The 23,693-nt window shown below is 53.2% G+C and overlaps 3 protein-coding genes across 3 annotated transcripts in view; 2 read left to right on the top strand and 1 right to left on the bottom strand.

Moving 5' to 3' along the window:
- The window catches only part of LOC136993803 (antigen WC1.1-like), a 350,141-nt gene that overhangs the window by 128,272 nt on the left and 198,176 nt on the right, over window positions 1-23,693 (bottom strand). The window lies entirely within an intron of this gene.
- Window positions 1-23,693, top strand: part of LOC136993747 (antigen WC1.1-like) — a gene marked incomplete at both ends in the record, with an annotated part of 213,633 nt that overhangs the window by 62,053 nt on the left and 127,887 nt on the right. The window lies entirely within an intron of this gene.
- Window positions 2,341-2,976, top strand: LOC136993832 (olfactory receptor 14A16-like; the record flags this gene model as incomplete). The annotated part of the gene is made up of 1 exon (XM_067308780.1): window positions 2,341-2,976. A coding segment is annotated over one exon (636 nt), but the record flags the coding sequence as incomplete, so codon positions are not given.

The raw sequence follows: 23,693 nt of genomic DNA on the forward strand, positions 1-23,693 counted from the left end.
TGGCTGGAGTAGCCCAGTGTCCCCTCAATTTCCTCATCAGTCTTTCAGGAAGCAGGTACCCATGTCGTTGTGCTTCCAGCTGATGTATCACCTCGTGTAGGGTTGATGCACAGAGACATTTGGCCAGTCTTCCTGCATCTTTGGATCCATTTTGACCACAGCACTTTGCTTGCAAAGGGTTTGCGTGAAGGAATTCTGAAGAATGTGTGCTATGAGTAATCGTCCTTATGAAATACATCCACCTGTCTCTAGTGAGTGTGGTCATGTACACCAGTCAGGGTGGCATTTTATCCACACTCAGCATCCTTCTGTAACTGTAAGGGTGAACAGAGAGCAGCTGTTCTTGGTGGGGGTCTCTGCTGGGCCAGTCTCTAACCACACCTGGAGCAATGCTCCAGATGTGACCCCAGTTGTGGGAGCATTTGGCACCACCACAGCCATCACCTGGGGTCAGGGCTGGTGCTGCTGGGTGGGGGGAAGCACCACCCACCGCAGCTCACAGCTCTGGGTGCACAGGGGTGCACACAAGCAGTGATGGGACCCCTCCTCTCCCATGGAGCCAAACCAGAGGGGACAAGGGGTCCAAAGGGCTCTGGGGAACATGATGGGGAGACAGAAAGAGTGGAGGAGGGTTGGGAGAGCTGTTACTAGACAGCAGTGGGTGAGGAGCAGGAGGAGGGCCCGTGACACCCAAGGAAGTGACCAAGAGGTGGAGCTCAGTACTGAACTGATCAGCTAGGGTTTTCTTCATTGTTTTCACTGCCTGTAGAGCAAGTGTGAAGCTTTCATCATTGAGGCAACTGCTGTCCTTGTGCTTCAAATGTTTCCTGGAAACGCACCTGTTAGCTTTGAGCATGAACTGTCTTTCAACCAGAAGCTGGAAGCTTGACTTCCTGCTGCTCTGTGTACCTGGAGGTTGGCTCCAAGGTCTTCCAGGCCATGTGTCTCTCCAGCAGGGGCCGGGGCTTGACCCAGAGAAAGTCATGGCATCTCCCTGGTCCCCCTTGTGAGAAGGAAACTACAGAGACACTGGCCTTCTGACAAGACTTTGCTGCCCAACCAGAAGACCATTTCCTCTTCGCTGTGGAAATCTTCACTGTGGAATTGAACTCCTCCACTCCCAGCTCAGTCCACTTTCCTTCTTAGAGGATCTTGTGAGTGTGCTTCTCCTTTAGCTGAGTGAGGTGCAAGCACAGGGCAGTGAGGGGAAAAACTCACTGACAGACCAGGTCCCGTGACCCTGTACAAAGTCACAGTGAGCCCTTTTTTCCTCTTGGGATGCACAAGTGCTCACGCTAAGAGCAACTGCAATGGCAAAAATTTCTACCCCGTCACACACTGTGCTCCCACAGTGAGATGGAGGTATTGAAAAACTAAATAAATATGTAGTCAGACTCCTCCACTGAAGATCATTTTCTGGAAAAAAAATGGGTTTCAAAATGTTGAACTACCCTTCCACATCAGGGGTGGATGTAATCTGCTGCAGGATGCGTACATCAGAGCTAGTCACTTCGCATTCCCCGTGCAGTGCCCGGAGGAAGGGTGCAGACGGTAAATTGGCATGAGGAGAGGGTCTATCTCCCTGGAATGGAGACATCTAGAAAGGATCAGGTCACCCCTTGCCTTCACTTGAGTGTTTCTCTGCCTTGCTGGAGCGGGAGCTGGTGTGAGTGATTCAGGTACAGGCACCTCTGCTCAAGAGGGTAAGGCTGGGGGAGATGAATGCCTCACAAGGATCTTCTCTTTCAGGAACAGCTGGCATGAGGGCTGTATTCAGCTCTCATTTTGGTGAAGAGAGATTATTCCCACTGGGTCACTGGACCAAGTCCCCTCCACCCAGCTCATGGCACCCATCCCCAGGAATCCCACCACATAGTAGGGTCAGTTTGACACCTCCATTTACACCTCCGGCAGAGCAGAACTGACTCCTCTGGAGACCATGGGCAGAGGCCCCTGCTGCGCATGGCACACTCAGCCAGTGCAAACCAGAGCCCCAGAAAGGGAGCTGCACGAAGAGAGAGGAGAGAGGAAATGGGGGGGTTTCTATGAGAAATGGAATGGGTTGGGCTCCGAGAAGCCTGCTCTAACTTGTCACTGTCTTTTTCTCCTTGAACAGTCCCTCATGCCCGGGGTGAGCAAATGTCCAACAGAAGCGCCCTCAAAGAGTTCCTCCTCTTGGCATTTGCAGACACACGACAGCTGCAGCTCTTGCACTTCTCGCTCTTCCTGGGCATCTACCTGGCTGCTGTCCTGGGCAACGGCCTCATCATTGCAGCCATAGCCTGCAACCACCACCTCCACACCCCCATGTACTTCTTCCTCCTCAACCTCTCCCTCCTCGACCTTGGCACCATCTCTGCCACTGTCCCCAAATCCATGGCCAATTCCCTCTGGAACACCAGGGCCATTTCCTACTCTGGATGTGCTGCCCAGGTCTTTTTCTCCTTTTTCTTATGCTCAGCAGAGTTTTATCTCCTCACCATCATGGCATATGACCGCTATATTGCCATCTGCAGACCCCTGCACTATGGGACCCTCATGGGCAGCAGCGCTTGTGTCAAAATGGCAGCAGCTACCTGGGCTACTGGTTTTCTTAATGCTCTCCTGCACACTGCTAACACATTTTCAGTTACATTCTGCCAAGGCAATGCTGTGGAGCAGTTCTTCTGTGAAGTCCCCCAGATCCTCTGGCTCTCCTGCTCAGACTCCTACCTCAGGGACATTGGGGTTCTTGTGATTAGCGCCTGTTTAGGCTTTGGGTGTTTTGTTTTTATTTTGCTGTCCTATGTGCAGGTCTTCACTGCTGTGCTGAGGATCCCCTCTGAGCAGGGCAGGCACAAAGCCTTTTCCATGTGCCTCCCTCACTTGGCTGTCGTCTCCCTCTTTGTCAGCACTACAGCATTTGCCTACCTGAAGCCCTCCTCCCTCTCCTCCCCAGCTCTGGATCTGGTGGTGGCAGTTCTGTATGCAGTGCTGCCTCCAGCTGTGAACCCCCTCATCTACAGCTTGAGGAACAAGGAGCTCAAGGAGGCACTGAAGAAACTGATTCAGCTGGTACTAGTTCAGCAGCAATAGTTACCTCTCTTCACAAGTGATTTCCAATCTATCTCAGGCAACTCTTGCGGTTTGTGAGTTCTATCTGTGATAGTCATGTTTTTACACAAATATCTGAATTCATCCCACTTCTCCAGAAGCACAAACCCTGTCTGCTCCGCTGGCACTGCAAAGCAGCACCGCCAAACTGGGTCCCTGCGGGGAGCACAAGGGAGGGGAGCAAGGATGGCTGCCCAGGCCAGGATGGACACCCTCCACTTGGGGAAAGGCTCTCTGGGGAGCAGAGTTGTCTCTGGAGAAGAGGAAAGGAGCAATTGTGTGCTTGTGGGGAGGAATAAATGAAAAGCTGTTTCTATGTTTGTCATCTGAGGGCAGGATGCTCTGTCACTGTTTGAGGAGTCTCAGGGCCAGGACTCTTGTGCTGTCCTGGGGAGAGGGGCTGGCGCAGAGCGGCTGCAGACAGTGCAGGTTAAGGATCTTCTGGAAATAAGAGTAGGGCAGACAGAGATTGACTGGCCTCAATTTTCTTGTGCCATTGCTGGCCCCCCGCCCTGGGGCTGATGGGGAGGCTGACACCCCTCTCTGCACCCAGGAGCTGCTGTGCCCTTCAGGGGGCTGGGGCTGTTGTGTGAGTGCCCAGAGCTCTGCAGCATCCTGTGGTGGGCATTGCTACAGGGCCACCTCCAGCCTGGGCTGCTCTGCTGAGCTGGGGTGGGCTGGGGAGAGGGCAGGGGAGGTGGGGAGAGCCTGTGAGAGGCTGGGCTGGGCTGGAAAGGGCCCAGGAGAGGCAAAAGGCCAGCAGGCAGCTCCTGCGTATGCATGGGCAGTGTGGGAGCCCACAGCTGTGTGCTGACAGGGCAAGTGCAGGACTCCTGGGAAAGGCACCAGGACGTGGAGGGTGCAGAAGGGAAGAGCCCGGGGTGTTGCCTATGTTGCATGGACACCCTGGGGAAGCTGTGCCAGGGCCATTGTCCCAGATGCCTGTTGGGGGAAGCTCACAACTATGGGGTGCAGGGCACTGCTGGGAGAAGCATACAGCTATGGGGGAGGGAAGGGACTGCTGGGGGAAGCTCACAGCTATGGGAGGTCATGGCACCACTGGGGAAGCTCACAGATTTGAGGGTCAGGGCACTACTGGGGGAAGCTCACAGCTCTGGGGCTGCGGGGCACCACTGGGGGAAGTTCAGAGCTATAAGGGGGTCAGGGCACTACTGGGGGAAGCTTACCACCACCACCCACTCAGGAAGCCCTGTTGGCCCTCCTGTGCCAGGAGAAGGGGTGCAGCTCTTTCTCCCTTTAGGACCCTTCCTGACTTCAACTGGAGGGTCCTGAACCCCTTTTGTGCCCCAGGGAAACAGCCCCACAGAGGGGCACTCTGAGGGCCTTGTCGCTAGTGAGAGGGCAGGGGCTGGGGGACTCTGAGGCAATGGGAGGGTGTCGAGGTGTCCTTGGGTGTGCAGGGTTTCCTGGGGGTCCCTGAGGCCATGAAGGTGGCAGGGAGTGCAGGGGTGTCACTGAGGCCTTGGAGGTACAGAGGAGTGCAGGGGTGTCACTGAGGCCATGGGGGTCTGGGGTCCATGGGGAGGAGACAGGCAGATGTCCAGGCTTTGCTAGGACCGGAACTAAAAACAAAGCCCAGCCAGGAGCAATGAGGGCCTGGAGGGATGAAAGAGGGAGAGGAGGTAAAGACAACTTGGCTGGGATAATGATCATGAGGGCGTTTTTGTCGCGGTGGTAAGGCCCATCGGTGAAGACTGCCGAGGCTTGTCTGCCCCTTGCACTATCATCCCCTGCTGCTCATCCATGTGAGCACCCAAGGCACTGCCTGGGGAGACCTGCAAAGCATCAAGCACAACTACCTGCTCTGTGGGCAACGATCTGGGGACCCGGGAGCCCCAGGCAGTTTTCTCTTTGATCCTGCTAGTAAGGGCGAAGGGCTGGAGGAGGTAGGGACAGATCCTGTGGGTCAACAACTGGTTGCACAGCTGGTGTTGGCAACAGGGTTGTGGTTGTTACGACCATGGGGCCTTCTCTGAGAATCAAGGATTGCTTGGAAGACATTGGGTCAGCCTGACCAAGTAGGGCAAAAGCACCTTTGCTACCGCCTGGCAAACCTGGTAAGGAGACCTTTACACTGGGAATGACAGGAGGGAGAGGATGACCAATAATCAGGCGAGGAAGTGGTGGATCAGGTTGGCAAGGAAAGGCTGTGGGGTGAAGGAAGCCCACCTTGAGCATATCCACATGAATAAGGACATGCCTGCAGGAAAGCATCATGGGGGAAGCTCTCATACCCTTCCTGAGAAATCAGCACAGCTGGCACCTCTCTGAAGTGCTCATACACTAATGCCTGCAGCATGGGGAGCAAACACCAGGCATAAGAGGTCTGTGTGCAGCTGTGGACTTTGAGCTCATTGGGATCACAGAGACATGGTGGGATCACTCACAGGAGTGGAGTGCTGCAATGGATAGACACAGGCTCTTTAAGAAGGACCGGTGGGCAAGGCAAGGAGGGGGAGTTGTCCTTCATGTGAGAGAGCAGCTCAAATGAGCCAGTGGAGAGCTTATGGGTCAGGGTTATCAGGCAGAGCAACGTGGGTGACATTGCGCTGGGTGTCACCTTCAGACACCTGATCAGGAAGAAGACACAGACGAGGCCTTCTTCAGACAACTGGAAGAAGTCTCATGTTTGCAAGCCCTGGTCCTCCTAAGGGGGGACCTTAACCACCCTGATATCTGCTGGAGGGACAACTCAGCAGGGCACAAGGAATCCAGGAGGTTTCTGGAGTGCATTGACGACAATGTCCTGACAAAGGTCACTGAGGAGCTGATGAGGAGAGGTGATCTGCTAGCAATAAAGATCACAGGTGTTAGCTTCCCCACAGTGCCTGACCTCCCCCCAGCACAGCTGCTGTGAGCTTCCCCAGAGAGTGCCCTCAGCCCCCACTGCTGTCAGCTTCCCCCAGTGGTGCTCTCACCTCCCAAAGATGCCATCTTTCCCTGACACTACCACATGCCCTGTATTTTCCAGGAGAAATTTCCCACCACAGCCTCCATACCCTGGCTGGCTGCCAAAACAGCCCTTGCAGCTGCCCCCAAAATGGCCAGAGTGAAGCATCTCCATCATTCAGCCCAAAGCTGGAGAACAAGGTGGGAGGAGTGTGTGTGTGTTGGGGGGGGAGGTCATGGTCAGGCCAGTCTCTCCCCTTTAGTAAAGCAACTGCAATGAACATGCTGACCAGTGTGTCCAGGGCAGAGCTCTGGGAGCCAGGACACATCCCAGGCACCCACTGCCTCCACCAGCAGAACGGACACAAAATGCAGTCCCTCCTGCTCCTCAAGAGACAAGCCAGAGGAGCCGTTTCCAGCCTCAGGCGATCCAAGAGCAGGACTGCAAGTGGCCAGATGTCATGAAATTCAGCAGAAGGGACCAACTCCAGCCTTGGCTGAGACACAAAAGCAGGTTTCCTTGTTCTATTAGGAAAATGCTTTCAACCAATTCTTTTGGTCATCACCCCTGCTAGAGCAAAGCAAAGCACGCTGGTGCCCATTGGCCTCCAAGGTGCTTGTGCCTGTGCTGCCTCGCCTCATGCGCTCGCCTGGTTGCCTAGTAATGATGTCACAGTCTCTGATGTCACAGTTGCTGGTGACCACCGGAGGAGATGGTCAGGTTCTGACGGGCTCAGTTGTCTGCCTTCCCCCCCCTTTCAAGTCAGGCTTGCTTTAGTGCATTGCCTGCAAGGTGTATTGGGAAGAACCCCATCTGAGCAGCCTCTGGTACGGAAAGCAATCTGAAGAAGGCAAAGTCCCTGTTACCTGGAGACGTCAGCCGCTGTGCAAATAGCTGTAAGTAGCACAGATGGTTAGAAAGGGAAAATCTTGACACTGGGGATACCTGTAGCTGTTTGAGATTGGAGGGCATTTTCATATTTGCAGCATGCTTGGAGGGTGAAAATCTCTTCACAGTCCTCCTGGGACACATTTCCTGGGGCTGTTGCTTGGTGCAGCAATGGTTTCCCTGTGGGAAACACTACAGTCTTTGTGGAAGGTAAATTTCACACAGAAACCTGAGCAGCTTCACGTCTTGCCCAGCAGCATCTCTAAGCTGGCAGAGGAGGTGGCCTTGGATGGTACTTATAAGCCGTGGCTTCACTGAGGTGCTCCTCAAGTGCAGATAATCCCCCCAACCTCAGAACCCATTGTTTTGGGTCCTCACCATCTCTTGCAGCCTCCCCCACCTGCTACCTTCACCTGAGAGGCGCACACCAAATACCTCAGCCTGGCACAGGCACACACCACCGTGCCTCTCCTCACCCCTCCCTGCTCCGTGCATGCTCTGCACCTCTTTCTGCACGGCCTCTACCACACACGCATGTGTTTATGCAGGACTTTGAATCCCTACCAGGCAAGAGAGCATGAGATTCTGTCTACCTTGCATCTCTTCTCTCAGTCAATTGACAAAAATCAGAGAGGGGAAAGGAGAGTCTTGCAAATATAGCTTGGAGTTGGCTGCACCTCACACTGTGGCCTGGGACCTATCGTATTTCCCATGTCTTCAAAAGGGGACCAAACAACTGTTCTATCCCATGTGGGGCAGTGCATCCATACATCTGCAAGGTAGAAATCTGCAAGTGGAAGGCAAAAGGGAATGGGAAGGGTCTTCATTGTACTGACTGTGATACCGTGAATCTAGCCCTTTCCCAGAGCATGGTTACTCCCTGCAGCAGCTTCACAACGGAGCCATAGCACCAATCCCAACCTGAGGGCTGTAGTCAGTGATCGACTTTGCAGGGGTTCCAAGCGATGGGTTTTCCAGCCTTTCCAGTCTCCTCCTGAATGACCCTCTGCTTTGCTCCTTCACAGCGAGACATGTCCTGCCACAAGGCCAGTGACTGGAGAGCCCAGTTTAGACTGCCGGCCCATGGGGGATGCCAGGACCCACAGGAGTCATGCTGGGACAGAGACCTTTCCTCTGGGAGTGTTCAGAAGAGGAACACCATGCAGGAGGCCAAAGAGGAGCAGCATGCTCCCCTTTTCCCCTCCCACCTGGCTGCAGAGGAATTTGCCAACTTCATCGACTTCCTGACCAACAGGGGTGTGTTTTACAGCCTCCGGACAGTCCTAGAAGAAACCACCCAGAAAATAAAGGAGGTCATGGTGACATATGGAGAGCTCAACTCCAGCCCGGAGACTGAGCCTCCAAGGTGTTCCTGTCAGAGCGAGAAGATCCATTTCCGCTCCTGCCACTACCCTGCCTCCTCCAGCTTGGGAGGGGACTGGGGAAAGCAATGCATGGCCAGGGCTGGGCAGAACCCACAGTGGAGCATGATGGACATCTCTGCTGCCCAAATCGCATGCAGGAAGGAGAGGAAGAGGACAGAGGAAGCGGTGAGGGTTTGCCACCCAAAGGTCTCTCTCTTTTAAATCTCGGTGCCCTGGGCCTTTTCCCAGACTGGAAAGCCACAAAGAACATGATCCGATTTGATTGGAAACTAAACGTATAGTGTTGTATAGAGATAACACGCACCAAAATCTCAGCATTATCCCTTCCCTGTGGCATTTGCATGCACTTGTACACATGACCAGCTCTGTGTAATGTCCTCCTTCGCACCCAACAGTAAGTATTTGGGGTGTAAGGGAGTGAGAGAGGAAGAAGGTGGTAAATTTCTCTTCTTGGCTTTCATCACTTGAAAGCTGAAGCCCAGCATGGGCAGAAGGCACTTTTGTTAAAGGCGTGTGCCTTGCAAAGGCTGCTTATAGTACTGGGCCATACCTCCTCTTTGGGCTACAGCGAGGCCCTGGGGGATCTGGCAAAGGCTCTTCTACACAGAAGCCCTCACCCCACAACGACTTGAGCAGAAACTTCAGGTTCATACACTGTGAGCACATCCCCAGAGAACAAAACCGGTGCTATAAGCAGGACAAATGCATGGGGCTAGATCCTGGAAGAAGAGCAAGTACATGCTGTTTTGCTCTAGATTAGACTCATGTAGTGTAGGTATCAAAACCCTCCCATAAGCCAGGCATTAAAAGACTAAAACAGTTTTAAAATCTGGACTGAGACAGAGACATTGTGTATGTTCTGCTACCTTCTGAGCTATTCAGAGTAGCCTTGGATCACACTCTTAAGGTTTTTTTTTTCCCCACAGCTATGAAGATATAATAACTATCCCAAAACAGAAGCTCATTAGAATCCATAGTCTGCTCATTTCTGGAGGGTGGCGCTTGAAACAAATCTCCTGAGAAAAATCACACTCAAATTACAAGAACTGTGTGGCTGAATGAAAGCTGCAATCTGGTTCTGACTGTCCTGACCCTGCCCTCATGCCTGGAGAGGCACAAGTGCCACCTGTGTCATGAGCTCAGCTGTGCTCACAGCGCTGCCCAGCTCTCTGCAAGTGTTGGGAGAGCACGTGCTCAGCAGCATCTGGAGGTGTCCAAACCAGAACATTGAGCTGTCTGACCTGAGCTCCACCTCGAGGTCAAGGTCTGAACTTGACCACTTAAAAAAATGAATTCCAGTAGACCTCTAATTAAAAGTCACTGAGGCTTGGACTTCAGACTGGGCTTTGGCACCTCTTCAAACCAGAGATGGGATTTGCTTAGTTTAGTCTTCCCTTACTGCCTCTCTGTGCATCACGGATTTCGTATTTCACTTTCCTTTGACACATTCTCTTGTTTACTCTGGCAAGATCTTCACCCTCTTCCTTTCTCTTGCAGAGGGTTCCTCAAAAGGCAGCTGATATTCTGCCTCACAAGACCAACACGAGACCCCCACCAGGGGCTAGCAAAGACTGTGAAAAAGAAATCACAGCTGTCCTGAAAAAAGCAACCCCGCATGAAGTTTCTCATGGTCATCAGGGCCAGTTTCCCTCTGCCACTCCTCCTTTCTTCAAAGAAAAGACAGCATTATTCTCAGCCCTCCAAGATATCACCAAGGAGGTTGTTGTCCAAGTATTCAAAGCAGCAATGGAAGAAGGGTCCCACCTCCCTGACAAATCCCAGGGACACAGGGAGACCAAGCCAAAGACACCTGGAGAGGAACCTCAGCCAAAGCTGACATCTTTGTCACCTCTGCTGGCTAAAATCGCTCCAAGACCACCACTGCAGAAACCTCCACCTAGACCAAACAACGTGCCACCTCCACTGCGGAAGCAGAAACTTAAAGCCAAGAAATTGGAGATGGCCAAAGAAAACCCTCCAGGTTCCCAGGTAACTTTCTGTTTTTCCAGCTCAACCAAAACAACATCCTTGCATCAAGCATACGTTGCAGATGTTTCTCTTGTTCTCCCATCCAGCTCTGCATGATGTCTGCCTGAATTGTAACTTTACAATGTCTGCCTAAGAATCAGATCTTGCTTCCTTTACCTTTCACTAGAACAATGTAGTCTTCAAATTCAGGTATTCTTAGGGTTGTCCCTAAGATACTGCTTTTGGAGTAGTCACACGCTAGCCAGTGAGCTCTCTTGGCACAGCAGAGACACAGGTGCTTGATGTCACTGCAGCTCTTGTTTTTGCAGTAGGCAGTGCATGTCCTGTGCTCTGTGTCTTGAAGGCAAATTCACTTTTGGGGTAGGCAGATACCTGTAAGATAACCTCTACAGGGAAATGGGACACACAAATTGTCTCCAGCAAGACAGTCGAGGCAGGCAGGTCTCAGGACTTCAGTGAGGCTGTCTGGGGGCTCAGGCAGCTGCAGGAGTCACGGTTCTTATAGCCATAGCACCTCTATAAGCCTTTACATGAACCCTTGAGCCACCAGACATGCACAGTCCCAAGGTGAGGAAAGAACAGCCTTCCTGCACTCAGGGATCATAACCTCAGTGCTCACTGAGAGTGAATTTTAATCCCTTTGCTACTGCCGTCCTTCAGCGGGCAATTTTCGCTCTGCTGTATTTCTTCCAGTGTCTCTCATGCAGACTGAAAATTAAGTCGTAGCTGAGGCTGAGCTGAGCTCTAGCATCCACGATTGCTGAGCAAGTTTGAAAAGCAAAGCTGTCGCTTTCTGTTACAAACACCTCTGATGCCTCAAGCTGCTGAGGTCCACTCAATATCCAAAGATGCTGGTCAGGAGAGAGCTGGGGCAGGGAGCCCTTTGACAAGACAAAATGATGACTCTCAAAATAGTGACTGCTTAACTGTGGGCATTAATTGTTTAATCTAGACTCCCACATCCCATCAGCCAGTATATCCCACCAAAACTCTGTCATGTCTTCAGCATAAGAGGCCATTTGCTCTTTTCCACTCCACAGGTATCAATCCCATCTTGCTCCCTTGGCTTCAGTGTGCATGGTCCAAGCAGGAGCAGAGTCTAGCCCGGCTCTGCTTTTGATCCATGTTAATCAGAAACCACTACTACCAATGAAAACACACCACGAGGGGGTCTTCATGTTTAGAAAATATTTGCTAGTTTTTACATTACAATGTAAAATGTAATGTAATGTAAATGCAATATAATTTTTTTTACATTTATATTTACATTAAATTTTAATTTTTTTACAATATTAATGAAATATATCATTTTTGATTTTTTTTTTTTTTTCTCATGCTGATTCTCTCTTGGCAACTGCACATATGGACAGGTGGGACCTCATCTCCCTCCAAGGACCCTGCTTGCTAAAAGGGTGGCAAGGAAGGATCCGTCGGGAGGAGGCAAGCATTTCCAAAGTCAAGAGGAGATTATCGAGTCTCTTGTGGAAAAGGCGGTCAGGAACATATTACACAATGATAAGCATGAACAATCACTTTCAGAGAAACTTGGATTTACCCCAGTTCCGGTAACAAAGGTACTCCCTGAGATGGAGTCGGGCTTTAAAAAACTGAAGGGCAGTTGCATACGATTAACATCACAGATTGACTGGGCTGAAGCGTCTAAGCAAGGAAATCTGAAGAGTTCTTCGAAACCTCAAAAACTGACAGCAGAAGGGATGGGCAAAAAGATTTCTCCTCCACAAAAAACAATTCTCAGCAAAGCAGAATTGCCCAAGAAACCCATTAGGCAACATGCCACTCCTCTGCCAGCAACCACAGAAACAACACCTCCAAAATTCCCTCAAGTGCTACCCCAAAAGGCAAAGGACTCAGCACAGCTGGCCACCATGCAACTTCTCAGGCAAACAGCATCCTCTACAAAACCAAGGATCACAGATGACAGCCCGAGAAAACTACCTGTTCTACCAAACACTCAAGTCAACACCTCTGCAAGGCGCTCCTTACCTCCTCCAAAGCCTGCTAGCCAAAAGGCACTCGCTGTGTTCCCAGACATTGCGGGAAATCGGGCAGAGCCTTCCAAGTCCTGTGCCCACTCTGAAACAGCTACTACAGCCCAGGAGAGCCTCTTTCCCAAAGACCACAGAGAGGGCACAGACACCAAAAGCCCGCTGCTGTTCTCCCCCAGATTTGAAATTCTCTCTGTTTAAACATGGATGTTGTTGTACAGATTTTTGCCCAGTGTATGCTTTGTCTTTACCAGTTCTACTTATTCTTATAGTCTTCTGAGATGTATTCAGTGTGAACAATTGGAATATCAGGTTTTGGCTCCCTCAACCTTCAACAAATGTCCCCAGTGATGAGAAGCTGAGCACTTCCACAGGTTCTTTGCGAATTATGTGTTGTTTTTTTTTTTCCTGTGGCTTCCATCTCTCCTTGGGAGACAACACTACTGTTATTAACACTATTGGTCATTTGTACTATGGCCATGCTTCGGGGTCACAGGGAAGAAAACTCTGCTGTTAGCTGTGGGAATGGATAGAGATGCTTGATGTAGGGCGAGGTTATAATTACCACCAGTTCATCAGTGTGGGGGAAAGAAGGACACAGAAGGGAAGAAGCAGAAGGCGGCACAGACTGTTTGCCAGCCTGATTGTCCACAGAATGTGTCCATTCACTGTCTTTCTGACCCCACCTTCTTCTGGCGACTATCTGAACAACTTCAAAGAAAACTTCTTTCCCACAACAGTCTTCACTAATTTCCCACTTGCTCAAATACTGGTATTTGGAAATTCCAAGCGCTAGGGCATGTTGAACTGTGTTGGTTCCCATGGTGATAGCCAGGCATCCAAATGGTTCTATTAGCAATGATTTCCATTTATCTATTTAGACAGAAATCCAGGACCTTTGCAGGTGAACATCATTCATCAGCATTTCAACTTGAGTGTTTCTTTAAGTGACCTCTCTCTGTGAACCCAATGCAGTAGATTTAGCGCACAGGTGCAGAGTGGCCTAGAGGAAGGACTGCTTCATTTGGAAAAAGCCTCTTGCCTAGGAGATCCCACACCAACTCTGGCACCCTGTTCCAGTGTTTGACTACTGTCACGGTGAAATAATTACTCCTACTATCTAACTGGAGCTTCCCTTGCTCCAGCTTCTGCCCATTACTGTCCCCGTGCACCTCCAAAAAAATCTGGCACTCTATCTTCTCTGCAGCCTCCCACGAGGCAGCTGCAGACAGGGACAAGATCACCCCTCAGCCCTCCCTTCTCCAGGCTGGACAAGCCCATTTCTTCCAGTCTGCCCTCGTGCAGCTGGTGCTCCAGCCTCCCACCATCCTCATGGCCTCTTCTGGATTTGCTCCAATGTATGTCAACATCTTTCTTGTCCCAGGAGCCCCAAACTGGACACAGTGCTCCACCTGCCCTCTTGGAAGTGCCGAGTAGAGGAGAAGAACCACTTCCCCCACCCTACATGTCTGCTAATACAGCCCAGGGTGCAATTGGTGGTCTTTGCTGCAAAGCCACACTGGTGACCCCTGGTTAACTTGGTGTCCAACAGCACCCCCCACGTCCTTTTCTGCAAAGCTGCTTTCCAGCCCCTCTCCATCTGCAGCCGGTCTTGCTGCATGAGGTTCTTCAATCCCCCAAAAGCAGGACTGGGCAATTGCTCTTGTTGCACTTCATGAGATTTCTGTCACCCTGTTTCCTCAGACTACCAGTGCCCATCTGAACAGCAGCCTCTCACCCATTTCAGAGAGCTTTGGGAACCTTCGTGTAGGCAACTGCACTGAGCCCTTGATGGCTAACTTCTAGATGGCTAAGCTTAGATGAACAGAATCCCACTTCAGGTAGTGGCCTGGTAATAGGGGAAAATTTTACTGTTCGTGTCTCTGCAGTATTGCCTACCCAGCAAAGGTAAAGTCTATTGGAGCAGGGAAACTGGGGTGAAGACCCCCTGCCCTCAGCTGCACAGCCAGGGCACTGGACAGGTGATGTCTTTTTGTCTGGCCAGGCTCCAGGTGTGGGGTGGATGCCACCTCAAGGGCAGGAGCGCTGCGATTTTCATGGGCTTCCAGTGCAGCCGTGACTGTGCTGAAGGTAAGTGGACGGACCAGGCACATGCATCTGCAAAGGCCAGCGGTGGGAAAGGCATGGGGGGAAAGGGGAGCACGGGGGGCAGTGGGGCAGGGTGAGCAGCCTTGCTCAGGGCCCTGCGGCCGGGCCAGGGAGGGCTGATGGCTCTGAGGCCGGCTGGGCTCTGGATGCTGCTTTGGCATCAGCTCTGTGCTGGGAACATCGGGGTTTCACCCTTTGCAGGGAGCAGCCTGCGGTGGGGCCATGAGCGGGGCCCTATGTGGACCCAGGCCATGTCCTGCTCAGAGGCAGAGGAGCACGAGGGAGCGTGGGGATGGCCAAGGGCTCTGCCCCTTGCCCACCGGCAGAGCAGCCTGGGGGACAGGCAGAGCCTGTCTCTGTGCCCGGGGTCTTTCCATTCATGGAGTTGCAGAGGAGTTTTGGTGGGAAGGGACCTCTGGAGATCTCCAGTCCAACCTCCCATGCCGAGCAGGGCTGGTTGGATCCCTGTATTCTTGTCTGGTGATCACTGGACCGTGCCTGATGCTGGTTACCATCCCCAAACCTGCTCTGTTCCTCTTGCCTGGGCACTGCAGGATGGCACCTCTCACCAGTGGGTCACTGCCCTGCCTGCCTTGCCGCCACCCTCGGCTCCCAGATCCCCTTCCCGTACGCAGCAGCTCCGCTCTTGCTGCTCCTGACAGCATACTCTTTGTAGCAGCAACCCAGTCACAAATGGTGCATAAACACTTGAGCTGTGATACAGAAAGCCCTGCTCTTCTAACTACCCATCGTAAAATCAGACCCAAGGGGCTGCCTTCACTTTTTCATCCAGATAACACTCTGTGCAGTGGTTGCTGCATAGCGGGTCCAAACCCAAATCACTCCTTACGTATTTAATCTGGCTGTCAGGCAAGAGTTGCTGTGGGGCTGTATGGGGACCTTTTGTGCCCACAACCTTCTCTGGGATCTGCTTGCATCCAGCTTTCTTTGCCAATGCTTTTTTGACTGTAGTGCACAGGTATGTGCGAGGCAGATATGGGGAATCATGTCAGCAGAACGGGGACTGGGTTGGGTGAGGGCCTGAGAGGTGCAGGGCCAGGCACAGGCATGTCCACAGCATAACTCAGGCCAGGCCCAAGGACAAGGGCAGCAGCTCCCCGGCAAGGGGGAGGAGGCCCCGCAATGACACCTGTCACTCTCTGTCTCCTCTGCTCTTGTGTCCAGCAGATCCCCCTCCCTGTCTGCCTGCAGACTCTCCATGCCCACCCCGCTGACCAGCACAGCATGAGAGCCCTGGCCCTGCAGCCCCTCTGGCACCTCCTGCTGCCACAGGGACAGAGCAGCCTGCCCCAAGCTGGGCCACAGAGAAACCTGTTTCTCGTTCTCATTTTCCATCCCTGAATGCTGCCCTGCTTTTCTCCTGGGACATCCCTGCTCCCCACAGAGCCTTTCCCCACGTGCGAATGTCCACGCTGGCCTGTCCAGCCCTGCCTGCACCCTTCCCTGGTGCTCCCCACAGGGCCCCACGCTGCCACTGCTGCTCTGCAGTGTGAGCGAACTGTGGGGCCACAGGGTGACTCCTGACTCGGCACTGGCCATGCTGGTCAGGTAGGAAGCGGGCCCAGCCACACAGGCATCACCACCACTGACACTGCTGGCACGTGCCTGTGCTCATGGACAGTGCTCTGAGCGAGCCCAGGGCGTTTGCAATGGCAGGAGATGTGTTTGGGTGGGCACTAAGTCCAGCCTGTGGTGTTTCACAGAGGGTGCAGGAATCCCTCTCCAGGCCCCCTTCACGGTGCCTCCTGGCTCCCCACTGCCTCTCCATGGGTTGCAGAGCCCTCCTTTCCCTGTGCATACCTGAATTTAGTGCTGTACATTCTGCTTACTCCACCATGGACTGTCTCTCACTTTGTGAGGCTCCACTCACTGCCCACCCACAGGCACACACTGTCCCTGGAGATCCCCTGAGCTCTCCTGGGGGCTCAGATTCCCCTCCAGAAGAATGGCCATCTGTCAGCAGCACTGTCACCTGTGCAATAGCCCTGGGTAGGCAACTCAGAGACCGTTCTCCATCTCCACTGGCACTGGTCACTGAAAAATGAGCCCCAAATCCAGTCTGTGATTCCTAACAGATCACTTGGAGACTCTGAGCTTGTCCTGTAGAGCCCATGGAGTTCACAAGCAGAACAACAAGCCCTTTTGTGGTGCAGTCCCTTGGGAGTATTCTTGACTCCCCCTTCTGAAGAAAGGCCAGACTTCAGGCACATCACAGAGGAGATCCCCTTTTATTATAGAAATGTTGTTCTGGAGGCCAGGTCTGGCATAAGGTGCCCAAAGCCTGCTCCTGCCTGTCTTCACAGGAATGCACAGGGAAGCACAACGCTACCACCACCACGTTAGGAGAGCGCTTAGCCCATATAGCCACACTAGAGCACAGCAGGATCAGGTGGAAATAGGGAGAATAGCCCTGAAAGGAGAAAGTCCTTCTGGCTTTGCTGGATGTGTCTCCAGGAAAGATGCAGGCCCCAAGCAAAGGCTGCAACCCAGAAATTCCTGCTGTGGCAGTGGGGGGATGGTCGTGAGGACCACAGGCTCTATCCCCACAAGCTGTGTCCGGACTCTCCTCCCCTCCCCTCCTCTCCGCTCCTGCTCTGCTTTGAGTGTTGCTCTCCTAATGGACACGGGACCCATGGTCTCAGCCCACCTGTGCTCATCCAAGCCTGACTCTGTTCCCCTGAACTCCCTCAGTGTCAGTGCTGAAAGCAACACTGCAAAGGGAAACTCCCCTCATTGCACTGGGGGCATCCGAGGGAGCTCAGACTAGCGGGCTCCGAGGTTCCCCCATCTCTGCTGATGAAGGAGGAAGCCTGGCTTCCTGCTTCAACACGGACTCTGCGTCAGATTCAGATGAGAGTTTCCTGAGGAGAGGTGGCATGAACCAAAACAATTGTTCTTTTAATGATGATGTAAAAGAGAAAAGTAGGAAAGAAAGACCAGAACACAGAGACTTTCTGGGGGGATACTCCCAGCTTCCCCCTCCCCCCCGCCCATACACATTTGGTGCCAGTTACAAGTAGCCTGAATTCCTGTTTTTTACTCTCCAAAAGGGGGGATGTCAAGACTTTGAGATAAGGCCTGCTTTGGCACCTGGACCTTGAGAAACAAAAGCCTCCTCTCACTGCTGGGGCAGTGTTAATTGCTGTGGTCAGGACCGTCTCCTCCTCATCAGGACCCTGAGACATAACACCTGCTTTCACGGCTGGGACCCCATTGCGGACTGGAATTAACTCCTTCTTACCCCAGCTATGGGATCTCTCCTTGGGACCACCACTGCAAGAGTCAAGCGGTCATTCACAGTCACTCAAACTCCTTTCTTCAGTGCTGAAGAGTGCACAAGGCAGCTAGCCTGCCCTTGGGGGTGTTCAGCCACCCCCCACAACCCATGACTGTGGGTGCGATCCTCATAACAAGGATGGAGGAGAGTTGAACCCTGCAGCAGCCAAGAGCTAGGGACTGTGACTGCGTCAAGAGAGCTGCAACTGGTCTAGTGACTCCACCTCCACCTTCCCTTGAAGGGTATAAATAAGTTGGCCCCGGAGGCCGTCTTTGGCTCTTCGCGGGTGACAGCGGGTCTGCCAACTTGCGGAACCCCTCGGGACGGGGACGCCCTCCCGCAGTTACTTCCCTGGGATTGAGTGTACGTTGGCCGCTGAGGCAACGCGTGGGTAAGATCGATCAGAATTGGTTTGCCGAGTTCATTCATTTGGGTATTTACAGTTAGTATAAATTAGCTATCCTTTTCTGTTTACTAAGTAGTTACTGTTAGCATAACTTTTAGTGTAATTAGAAATAACTATTCTAGTTGAGCTGAGTTTCTGTTAACACGAATCCTTGCTTTGTACCATTGCAGCTTCTGTAGTAAATTTTGGTCTTTGAAACAAGTTGTGGAGTCATGCAGTAAATCTCCTCTCCCCCTCCTCCCCTCCCTCGTGCCACACGAAACCCAGACGGGCCAGGACTGTAAGATAGTCGGTCATCCCGCGACACCAACTGAAGCTCAGAGATGAGAATTGTCTTTCCGCAAACTCAGCCAGAAGGAAAGCTGGGGAAAATTCATGGGAGAATGCTGAGAAAACTTCCCCAGATTTGCTCCCTGGCCTGACCCATGGCTTTGGAGCCTGGCAGCGACCAAGGTCCTAGATAAAGCCCTCTGGATGATGTGTCTTAAGGGCATGTTTGCTTTTTTCTGGCATATCATCTCTATCTTAAGCACTGCAGACCGAGAAACCTTGTTGAGGACTTTTAAAAGCAAAGAGCCTGCTTTAGTGCCTAAAAGAGGAAGGCTACATCCTGTCCCACATTGTCCTACATCCTACTTCTACAAAAACGGTAGGAGAAACCAGTTTTGAGGCTCACCAAAGCATCTCAGCCCATGGCCACGTTTTGTGCTGTTTCATCCCACATGACTCTGATCTCAGCTTTGAAAAATGCCAAACCCCAGACTAATCCCAAAGCCCAGGCTTCCCACACAGGTCTGCCCAGCGCAGAGACCTGTCAGTGCAGGGGTGCAGAATCGACTTCTCCAGTGCCCCATTTGAGATATTTCACAGTCTTTGACACCATCTGGAGACATTCCTGAAGGATTTATCAGCAAGTTTTGGAAAATAACTGTGGTGAAGGGAGGTGACTGCTTCCAGGATGTGAGGGGAAATCTCTCTGCTCTCTCCCCGGCTGTGCCATCTCCATGGCAGTGACCTACTGAGCCCCCAGATGACACGAGCTGAGGTCACAGTGGGATGTGCCGCATCACAGGGAGGTCTCCCCGGTGACGCAGCGGTGCCCTCACATCTCTGCAAGGCCCAGTTGTTGCTGGGCACTGCTGATGCACTCCTCACTGCTGCCCTTTGGAGCCATGCCATGGTAAGGAGGAGGGACGGGAGCCATGCTGGGACCCTCACCAACAGGCAGAGGAGCAGGGGCATGTTGGAGAGGTGTTTTGGGTGATGAGATGGGAAGAGTGTCCTTCCTCCCCAGCTGGAGAGGTGAAACGAGGACAAGGGGGCAAGTGAGATGGAGGACTGATGGACGGATACTATCAGCCCGCACTGCTGTTCCTTGTTCCCAACGCTCCTGAGGCTCTCCAACAAGGGTAAGGGCTTCGGGAGCTCCTTCCCAAGGTGTCGCACTGAGACTGCTAACTGCAAAAACTGCTGTGGATCCCAGGTTGTGGGGGTGGCTGGTCAGGGCTGGGGGCTGCCGCAAGAGCTCTGCCTGAGGGTCCTGATGGGGCAGGAGGGACGAGAGGACACTGCCCTGCCCTGCCCTGCCCTGCCCTGGGGGCAGCAGCACGCTGCCTGCGGGCTCTGGCGCCATGGCCAGACCCAGGGCCCCCACGCCGGTGCTACGGCTGCCACCAGCACACGCCCCAGCACTGCCCCCCCGTGCCCCGCACGGCCCCCAGGGCGCAGGGCAGCCAGCAGCCCCGCGGGGACCCTGCCACACAGCCCAGCCACGCCGGGGCAGCGGCTCCACCACGGGGCCCCGCACTGCCCGCCCACACGGCGCCGCGCTGCCCCCAGGCCCTGCCGCGCCCCACACTGCCCGCCCACAGCATGGCGCCCGACCGCAGGGGACGGGGCGGAGCTGGCCGCCAGGGCAGGAGGGCCTAATGTTGCCATGGCATCGCTCAGTGCAGCCCTCCTATTGGTTGTCAGGAGGAGGAGGGCGGGCATCGATTTCACTGATGGCTCTGCCAGCCAATTGCAGTCCAACATGTGGAAAAAAAAAAGACGTCAAAGAAAGAGGTGAAAGAGAAGTGGGAGCAAAGCAGGCGAGAAGGGATCGGGAGAGAGAGCGGGAGCGAGTGGGTTTGGTGGGGGCTGCGGGCGCGTTCAAATGGCGGCGGGTGCCCTCCCGCCGGGGAGGGGGCAGCGGTGCTGGCGCCGGGGCTGCTTTGCTGCAGGAGCTGCAGCAGGGGCTGGTGGGGCCGTGAGCAGGGGCCAGAGCGACGTGGGCCAGAGGGGGGAGCTGCCCTGCAGCCAGACGTGGCGGCCTGCCGCGAGCAGCTGGGCCGGGGCGGCTCGGTGGGGTTTGGGGGCAGGAACCTTTGGCCCTGTGGTGGCTCTGGGATCCCTGTTAAAGCGTTTCCCTGAGCTGCTGCTGCCAGCGCAGCCCCAGGTGCTGCTCGGAGCTGTGTTTGGGAGGTGCTGGGCAAAGTGTGAGCAGGCTGCTGGTGTCCTCGCGAGGTGCCCTTCCCAGTGGTCTCTGTCCCTGTGTGTCACGCTGTGCCCCAGCCGTTGTTTTTGCTCCCTGCCTCTTGCTTTGCGCCGAGACCTGTGAGCCTGGCAGCAGGGTGAAGGGTGTTTCCAGAGCAGCTCTGTAAGTGTGAGCTGTTTTGCTTGTCAGGGGCCTTGAAAGCTGATGAACGGCCAGTGCTTGCACTTGCTGTTGTTCTTTCCATGCTCCTAGGTCAGGGGAAGAGTTGCTGAATTGTGTGTCTGCTGGTTTCATCAACTGAAATGCCCTGGCCTGAGTCCTTCTGCGTGTCTCCAGTTGTCAGGGCATAAAATAGGAGAATGCTGGTTGTCCTGGATGTGTGGAGGATTTACTAGTTTTTTCAGCATTGGGGAAGGAACCAGACTTCTGAGTTGTAGGAAGGCTTCTCCCTCTGCCTGGGACCTGAGGCCCTGCTGTCTTCAGGTTCATAATTGCTCATCCCAAGCAGTCCTCCTGTTAGAAAATGTTGCCAAGAATTACTTGCAGGCCTTTTTCCAATTCCTAATTCTTATGGGCTACATGTAGAGACTACCTAGGCAAAAGCTAATCTATTTTGGGGGTAGTAACTGGTACTGGGGTGTTTTGCTGCACTGTGAGCATTGTGAATCCACGAGGTGAATCGCAGAGGCCATTGAGGAGCTGGCTGAGCCTTGGGGGAAGGCAGGGGGAGCTGCAGGTGGCACCAGCCCCGTGGTCAGGGTGTGGGTAGTGAGGTCACCACCATCTATGAGAGCTGTGCCAGAAAATCAGCAGTGTCAAATCAATTCTTTGTAAGTAGCTGACAGGTCAGCAGGAGGCACATGGCTCAGCTATTGATGATGACGTCATTTCTGCCTGAGCAGTTGATAGGGCAGCAGCAGGTCCACGTCTGGGGTCTGTGTTTTTGAGATCATTTCTGCCTGAGGAGCAGCTGATAAGGCAGGATTTGGTTCATGGCTGGGGCAGTTATAGTGAGGTAATTTCTGTCTCAGAGGCTCCTAGGCCAGTGACAGAGGCGTGGCTGTGAAGGTGAGTGTGAGGTGATGTCTTTCTGAGTCCCTGCTAGGCCAGCAGCAGGCAGTTAGGCATGGGCGTTGCTTGTGAGGTCTCTTTTGTCAGAGTAGCTGCTAGGCCAGCAGTAGCTGATGGCTGGGGAAGTTATTTGGAGGAAAGTTCTGTCTCTGAAGGGCATAGGCCAGCAGCAGGCATGTGGTGGGATTATGGACTTGTGAGGCCACCTCTATGTGAGCAGCTGAGAGGTGAGGAGAAGACCCATGGCTTGGATGTTGGTGGTGAGGTCAGTTCTGGGTTTGTTGCATGTGCTCAGAGGAGGGATTGACCCCTGCAGAGCTCTCCAGCAATACAGAAATGCAACTCATTAATCAAGCAGAAGTCGATGTTCCCCATCATCTGACACACATTTTATTCCACTCCATCATCATGAATTAGTACTGCTACATTTCAAATGTGGATGATGTTCTGTGGTGAGCATGGACATGGAGTTGGCCTTTCCACTTGTTGCTAAGTAGAAGCTTGCAGCGTCCTCGCAGTCAGCTAGGGAGTCCAGCTAGACTTTTGAGGCTGCTAAGTGCATGTAGTGCTGGTGTGAGCAGTGGTGTGAATAATCTCTTCTTGCCAGGGTGTGTGTGCTTTAGAAGTTGCCCCTGTCAAAAAAGCAAGGAGCTTGTGAGATTTTCCTGCAAGGTCTGAATATTGTCTCTGTCTTTGAGGTGTCTACCTGCTTTTGTGACACACTTGGAACTGTAATGCGTTAGAGGTCTCTGATTTTCTGTCCATGTATGCATTCATTGGAGAATGGGTACAAAGGCTGTTGGAGGAGACAGAAGGAATGTCACCCCCCCCACACAAAAAAAGGTATGGTCCACATTTTCAAAGAGGTTTCTTGTTCAGAGAAGTTGAGGTACAAGCGAGAGGCAAGAGCAGCCTGATCAGCCGCTGTGAGAGCACTTCTTCTCTGCTTTCTGGAGGTGGGAAGTGAGCAGGCCCTGGGCTGTGAGTGGCTGTTCAGAGGCAGTGCCTGTTGCAAGGCCTTGGAGGCCTAGAAGGGAATGGAAGGTCTGTAGAGTTGGGCTTTGTGTTTTGTGGTGCTTGGGGGTGCCCTGTGTGCTGCCATGTGTGGTGCTGTGGCCTGTGTGTCGCTGATGCAGAGGTGTGTGTTGGCTGCGAAGCCTCTGTGATGTGCAGGGGTAGCGGCATGTTACAGTGCAAGATGTCCTGTGATGGAGCCAGGTGGTGGTCCCAGTGTTTTTCTGCTCAGCCTGGGAGGAGGTGGCTGGAGAGAGCAGTGCTCTGCTCCCAGAGCCCAGCCTGCCATCATTGTGTCCTTCTGGGAGACCTGGATGAGGACTGTTGGTGACCGTGTTGCATCCTTGGAGCATCGTGGTGCGAGCCAAGGCTGCTTGCAGTCTGGTGTTTTCTGTCAGCTGAGGTTCAGGCTTGCAGTTTGGGAAGGGTTTGATGCTTCCGTGAGTCTTTGGGATTTTCCTGACTCTGCTGGAGAAAGTTCTCTTCTCCCTCCTTAAAGGCTTTCTGTTGAAGCTGGATCATCATTGCACGTTCCCATCCCAGACGCTAATCCATTCCAATCCCTCAGAGAGAGGGGTAGTTAATCAAAGCAAATCGAATTTGTGCCTACGCAGACCCTTGCAGAGAGGGGAGGTGCCACCTCACAAGAAGTCAGGCCTCTGAGGGCAATGGGTGGCTCTGAGACGCCTGTCCTTGGTGAGTGGTGGAGGCGGCATCTCCAAAGCCTTGGTCCCTTTGTCAAGAGTCTCCGAATAGCAGATTCCTTGAGGCTGCAATGGGGGAGACATCTGGAGGTAGCAGGGCTCCAATGCCCTGGTCAAGGCAGGTGCCAGTAGAGGAGGTATCTTGGGGCCTTGTCCAGTGAAGTTTTGGTTATCTCCAAGGATGGAGATCTGAGAACCTCTCTGGATCCCTGTGCCACAGTTGAGTTTCTCCTCATGGAGAAAAAGGTTTCTTGTTAACATCTCAGAAGAATTTCCCATTGTCCAATATGTCCCTGTTGCCTCTCGTGCTGTTAGTGTGCACCTCCAGGAAAATCTGGCTCCA

Source organism: Apteryx mantelli, chromosome 20 (assembly GCF_036417845.1).
Source record: "Apteryx mantelli isolate bAptMan1 chromosome 20, bAptMan1.hap1, whole genome shotgun sequence".
Taxonomy (NCBI): domain Eukaryota; kingdom Metazoa; phylum Chordata; class Aves; order Apterygiformes; family Apterygidae; genus Apteryx; species Apteryx mantelli.